Source organism: Coregonus lavaretus (genome assembly GCF_964263955.1).
Source record: "Coregonus lavaretus genome assembly, contig: HAP1_SCAFFOLD_1482, whole genome shotgun sequence".
Lineage (NCBI taxonomy): Eukaryota > Metazoa > Chordata > Actinopteri > Salmoniformes > Salmonidae > Coregonus > Coregonus lavaretus.
In genome coordinates, this window is record NW_028161393.1 from 1 (window position 1) to 6,563 (window position 6,563).

The 6,563-nt window shown below is 54.4% G+C and overlaps 2 protein-coding genes across 2 annotated transcripts; both read left to right on the forward strand.

Annotated features, from left to right (window-relative positions):
- Nucleotides 1-315: 315 nt before the first annotated feature.
- LOC311120738 (histone H2A) lies at nucleotides 316-721 on the forward strand (the record flags this gene model as incomplete). Its single annotated transcript, XM_084195314.1, has 1 exon — nucleotides 316-721. The coding sequence occupies one exon, from the start codon at nucleotides 316-318 to the stop codon at nucleotides 700-702; it is 387 nt and encodes a 128-aa protein (XP_084051440.1). The 3' UTR covers nucleotides 703-721.
- A 5,225-nt stretch (nucleotides 722-5,946) lies between these two features.
- LOC311120741 (histone H2A) lies at nucleotides 5,947-6,352 on the forward strand (the record flags this gene model as incomplete). The annotated part of the gene is made up of 1 exon (XM_084195316.1): nucleotides 5,947-6,352. One exon carries the CDS (start codon nucleotides 5,947-5,949, stop codon nucleotides 6,331-6,333), a length of 387 nt encoding a protein of 128 aa, XP_084051442.1. The 3' UTR covers nucleotides 6,334-6,352.
- Nucleotides 6,353-6,563: the final 211 nt, after the last annotated feature.

Sequence of the window (6,563 nt, forward strand, 5' to 3'; positions counted from 1 at the left end):
TCAAACTCAAGAGTGCACCCTCACCAGCTGTTTGTTTCCCATTTGGAGAGAAATAATGTGAGGATTTCATGTCGGACATTTTGGCGCTCACGCGAAATGACACAAAGTAACAAAGTCGGAGGGAAACAAAGTAGCCTCTCACTCGCTGCCTGTGGGTTGGAACCGGTTTAGGGCTGTCTGTCTGTCTGTCTGTCCCTCGCTCCAATTGGATAAGGCCACACCGGCCCGGTGGCCAATCGTTGCCTCTTGTGGCGAGGTATAAGTACGGCTCTCGAAGTGGCGAGCGGCTCATTCAGACTTTCTCAAGCTACCAATATGAGCGGAAGAGGCAAAACCGGAGGCAAGGCCAGGGCGAAGGCAAAGACCCGTTCATCCCGTGCCGGGCTCCAGTTCCCCGTGGGCCGTGTGCACAGGCTGCTGCGCAAAGGCAACTACGCCGAGCGTGTGGGCGCTGGCGCACCAGTCTACCTGGCCGCCGTGCTCGAGTACCTGACTGCTGAGATCCTGGAGTTGGCCGGCAACGCTGCCCGTGACAACAAGAAGACTCGTATCATCCCCCGTCACCTGCAGCTGGCCGTCCGTAACGACGAGGAGCTGAACAAACTGCTCGGCGGTGTGACCATCGCTCAGGGTGGTGTGCTGCCCAACATCCAGGCAGTGCTACTCCCCAAGAAGACCGAGAAGGCAGTCAAAGCCAAGTAAATTCGCTACTGCGACTTCAACTTGACTACTCAACCCCCAAAGGCTCTTTTAAGAGCCAACCACCTAGCTCTCCAAAAGCGCAAAGTACCTTTCTATGACCGCCACACATTGAGTGGGTGTATACACAACTATTTCGACATTCGCCGGCGGCGTCCTATTGCGCGTAAAGGGCCGGCGGCGTCCTATTGCGCGTAAAGGGCCGGCGGCGTCCTATTGCGCGTAAAGGGCCGGCGGCGTCCTATTGCGCATAAAGGGCCGGCGGCGTCCTATTGCGCGCGCGCGCACCGGGAGTTTGAATTTTGGAGAGGCCGCGCCTCCCGTCCAATGGCCAACGGAGGAGGCCTGCGCGACGGGCCAATCGGGTTGGTGGGGAGATGGTGTCCAATCAGCAGGCCCCACTGCCGGCTATATAAACTTCACTTAGGCATTTCGAGGCTATACTCCCGACTGTCAGAGAAGCGCCATGGCCAGAACCAAGCAAACCGTTCTATATCGTGGAGCTCCGCCCCATAGGGGAGCTATGCTCCTAGTGGTTTACCCTCTGCCCTAAGGCAGAAACAGCCTGAAGCAAAATTATGCACACACCTACAGCCAATAGGAGTACAGGTGTCCCTATATAAGGAACCCCGTTCCCTCAATCTGCCTCCCATTATCTTCAGCGACTGGACTAGAGAAGAAGCCATAAGAAGACTCAGGAAGATCTCGTCGTTGATATCCAGCCATCAACGTCTTCCTACAATGAGCACACCAGGGAATTTCCCACCCCCAAAGGCCCTTTTCAGGGCCCTGTGCCGCTGCACCTCCATGGCAACCACGGACCCCCACGACCTATGTTTCGTGTGTTTGGGACCGCTGCATGCCAAGGATGGTCTCGGCAACCCTCCTAATTGCGCCTCCTGCGCTCTCCTTCCTATGAAGGAGAGAAAGCAGCGCTGGGCGTTTTTCAAGGAGGAGGTCCCTCTTGACGATGTAATGTCCGTGCTCGCCTCTGGCTCAGAGGCATCAGCGGACAGTGCGGAATCAGAGGATGACAGGGAGAGCGCCGAGCCGGATGTCCCAGTGGGGCAATCCGGAGCTCTGGCGCCAGCCTTTAAGACCCCCTTCCCATCGGGAAGCGCGAGGTCTGAAGGTTCCCTGTGCGAAGAAGACATGAGCTCTGTTAGGTCAGAAGCTCTGTCCTTCGCGGCAGCCTCTCTGCGTTCGGACTTTCCCGAACTCATTGAGAAGGCGGCCACCCGACTGGAGATTGCGCTGCCCCCAGCTCCCCCCCGATGGAGGTGGATTTGATGGAGGGCGGCCCCTACTCCAAGCCGAGGAGAGCGGCTGAGCCAATGGCTCCAGCTTTGCCTTCTCTTGGCAAATATGTCGAGGGCTCGTGGGGGGCACCTCTGGCGGCGCGTTCGCCGGCCAGAGTGTACACCCATTCACCAGAGTGGCTGGATATGAGTGGGCAGCTAGGGGGAATCCCCAGGCTCGAAGGCGCCATGACGGCGTTCCTAGTGCCGGGTTCGAGTCCCTGGGCAGCCTCCAAGAAGGCCACCCTGCCAGCACAGAAGGACATGTTCACAGCCCAATTGGCTGAGAAATCCTTCACGCTGGGAGCCCAGAGCGTTGCGGCGGCGAACAACATCGCCCTCCTCGCGGCCTCCCTGTCCCGTCTCACAACGGGCAGGTCAGAGATGACCAGCGAGGAAGTGGAGGAGGCTTCCAGGATTTCCGGAGCCATCCTCCACCTGACGCAAGCGGTTGCTATATGTGCGTGCTATATGTGCGGGCAGGACCATGGCCACTTCGGTGGTCACGGAGCGGCACCTCTGGCTGTCGATGACGGCCATGAAGGAGACCGACAGAGCATCCTTGCTCAACGCCCCCGTCTCCAGCGAAGGCCTATTTGGCCTCGCCGTGAAGGACGCCACAGAACGCATCGCCAAGCTGGACGAAGAGAGGAGGCACCTGGCGAAGCATTTGCCGCTGGCAATGAAGGCCAGCAGAGCCCCAGCCAACCCGTCCACCTCAAACGCCCCCAGTAAGTCTGCTGGGAGGCGAAGGGCCAGGCGGCAGGCGCACACCCCAGGCGGCAGGAGAGCGGGCTCGGCCCCTCCAGCAGCGACGGTGACGGCGTCGGTTCCGCAGGCAAGAGAGGTCGTCCAGAAGCCAGCCTGGCAGCACCAGAAGGTCTCCCAAAAGAGGCGGCATCTCTGACGAGGCGAGGGGGAGAGAGCAGAGGACGGCCCGGCGCGTGACGCAGAGGGGCCTACTGTTCCCCCCCACCCCACTGTTCAGGGCGTGGAGGGCTGTTTTTACCATTATGTGAATAAAGAGATGATTCTCACTGACATTGTCAAAGAAGGACATTTATTCATAAGGTTCAGAACACTTCCGTTCTATGTCTCTCCCTCACCATCTTGAGTGTAGCTCAACCCACGTAGAGTGTGTAGCTGAGCGCGCTCAAGAGAGGAAAAGGGTAAAGGTAGCAAGGCGCAGCCTTAGCTCACCTAATAAAGATATTTTACTACAGACTCCTAGGAGCTCTGTAGTAAAGTCTCACATAGCATAGATTTGTGAAGGCATTGAGACGGCGTACGAGGCGGCGGGGCAACAACCGCCTCAGGGTATTAGAGCGCACTCCACTCGTGGAGTTGCAGCCTCTACTGCCCTCTTCAGAGGAACAGAGGTAGAGGATATTTGTAGAGCGGCGTCATGGTCGACACCGTCTCCTTTTATCCGTTTCTATCTGTTGGATATGTCTTCTAACTCTTTGGCTCAGTCTGTACTCAGCGTGGCTGAGGTGAGATCATGAGATAGAGGAGAGAGAAGCAGGACGATAGACAGGTCTCTATCAGGTCCGCTTTGGATGAAGAGCATATTCTGTGGCATGTCTCCTGGCTGACAGTGTCAGCATGTAGAAACATGTATTGAGTGTTTTCATAGAATATTGAGGCACGGCTATCTGCTAGTTCAGATTAGCAGGGCGTCTATTCTATTGATCTGCCCAATAGCCATTGACATTGTCATTGAGCTAGATGGGGCGGGTCTATAACCGATGACGCGGTATATTGTGATGCCCTGATGGGTTTTTTAGTCGCATTACTGCGGGAATTGGTTGCAGCCATTGCTGGGCTTGACCTTTTTCATTTTTTTTTTAATGGGAAATGTTAGGCTCGGCAGGGAGTACATTTTGGAGCGTTTCGCTCCGCCTTAAACCACTAGGAGCATAGCTCCCCTATGGGGCGGAGCTCCACGATATAGAACGATTAGTTACCGGAGTGTAACTCCAGTTCTATGAGTGGAGCGGAGCCCCATAGGACTTAAGGCCCTACCGACCCTCTCTAGTCTCGCTGAAGATAATATCTCGGGAGGCAGATTGAGGGAACGGGGTTCCTTATATAGGGACACCTGTACTCCTATTGGCTGTAGGTGTGTGCATAATTTTGCTTCAGGCTATTCTGCCCTAGGGCAGAGGGTAAACCACTAGGAGCATAGCTCCCCTATGGGGCTCCGCTCCACTCATAGAACTGGAGTTACACTCCGGTAACTAATCGTTTTCACTACATGCAAAGTCTGAACGACACAAGTGTGCAATGATCGCATGGAGGGATTATCAAAGAGCTGTTAGAACTTATAACTTATAATAAATGTCATATGATTTTAAAGTAAAATAAAGTTTATAATCTTTAAATATCATGTGTTGCCAGTTTTTTTATGTGTGCCCCCCTGATTAAACACTGGCCCCTCCTTGGCCCCCCTAGTAAAATGTGTCTAGAACCGCCACTGCCTATACAACAGGGAAAAGAAAAGAGGCCGCAATCAACCTTCTGACCCACATGCACCTGCTGGGATTCTTCTCCCAGTCCAACCACATATGCAGCCCTTGTCCCACTCGGAGAGAGACAGAGAGAGTGTGAGAGACTGAGAGAGAAAGAGAGACAGAGAGAGAGAGACTGAGTGAGAGAGAGACTGAGAGAGAGACTGAGAGAGTGAGTGAGTGAGTGAGAGAGAGAGAGAGAGAGAGAGAGAGAGAGAGAGAGAGAGAGAGAGAGAGAGAGAGAGAGAGAGAGAGAGAGACTGAGTGAGTGACTGAGAGAGAGAGAGAGAGAGAGAGACTGAGTGAGTGAGAGAGAGAGTGATTGAGTGAGAGAGAGAGATAGACTGAGAGAGAGACTGAGTGAGTGAGTGAGTGTGAGTGAGAGAGAGAGAGAGAGACTGAGTGAGTGACTGAGAGAGAGAGAGAAAGAGAGAGAGAGACTGAATGAGTGAGTGAGAGAGAGAGAGAGACTGAGTGAGTGAGAGAGAGAGTGAGTGAGAGAGAGAGAGACTGAGTGAGTGAGAGTGAGTGAGTGAGAGAGAGAGAGACTGAGTGAGTGACTGAGAGAGAGAGACAGAGAGAGAGAGACTGAGTGAGTGAGTGAGAGAGAGACAGAGAGAGAGACTGAGAGAGAGAGAGAGAGAGAGAAAGTGTGTGAGTGAGTGAGAGAGAGAGAGAGAGAGAGTGAGTGAAAGAGAGAGAGAGAGACTGAGAGAGAGAGAGACTGAGTGAGTGAGACTGAGTGAGTGAGAGAGAGAGAGAGACTGAGTGAGTGACTGAGAGAGAGAGAGACTGAGTGAGTGAATGAATGAGTGAGTGAGAGAGAGAGTCTCTCTCTCTCTCTGAGAGAGTGTGTGACTGAGTGACTGAGAGAGAGAGAGAGACTGAGTGAGTGAGAGAGAGAGAGAGAGAGAGAGAGAGAGTGTGTGAGTGAGAGAGAGAGAGAGAGAGAGAGTGACTGAGTGAGTGAGTGTGAGTGAGAGAGAGAGAGAGAGAGAGAGAGAGAGAGAGAGAGAGAGAGAGAGAGAGAGAGAGAGAGAGAGAGAGAGAGAGAGAGAGAGAGAGAGAGAGACTGAGAGAGAGACTGAGTGAGTAACAATAACAATACTATAGTGGCTTCGATTTCAAACTCAAGAGTGCACCCTCACCAGCTGTTTGTTTCCCATTTGGAGAGAAATAATGTGAGGATTTCATGTCGGACATTTTGGCGCTCACGCGAAATGACACAAAGTAACAAAGTCGGAGGGAAACAAAGTAGCCTCTCACTCGCTGCCTGTGGGTTGGAACCGGTTTAGGGCTGTCTGTCTGTCTGTCTGTCCCTCGCTCCAATTGGATAAGGCCACACCGGCCCGGTGGCCAATCGTTGCCTCTTGTGGCGAGGTATAAGTACGGCTCTCGAAGTGGCGAGCGGCTCATTCAGACTTTCTCAAGCTACCAATATGAGCGGAAGAGGCAAAACCGGAGGCAAGGCCAGGGCGAAGGCAAAGACCCGTTCATCCCGTGCCGGGCTCCAGTTCCCCGTGGGCCGTGTGCACAGGCTGCTGCGCAAAGGCAACTACGCCGAGCGTGTGGGCGCTGGCGCACCAGTCTACCTGGCCGCCGTGCTCGAGTACCTGACTGCTGAGATCCTGGAGTTGGCCGGCAACGCTGCCCGTGACAACAAGAAGACTCGTATCATCCCCCGTCACCTGCAGCTGGCCGTCCGTAACGACGAGGAGCTGAACAAACTGCTCGGCGGTGTGACCATCGCTCAGGGTGGTGTGCTGCCCAACATCCAGGCAGTGCTACTCCCCAAGAAGACCGAGAAGGCAGTCAAAGCCAAGTAAATTCGCTACTGCGACTTCAACTTGACTACTCAACCCCCAAAGGCTCTTTTAAGAGCCAACCACCTAGCTCTCCAAAAGCGCAAAGTACCTTTCTATGACCGCCACACATTGAGTGGGTGTATACACAACTATTTCGACATTCGCCGGCGGCGTCCTATTGCGCGTAAAGGGCCGGCGGCGTCCTATTGCGCGTAAAGGGCCGGCGGCGTCCTATTGCGCGTAAAGGGCCG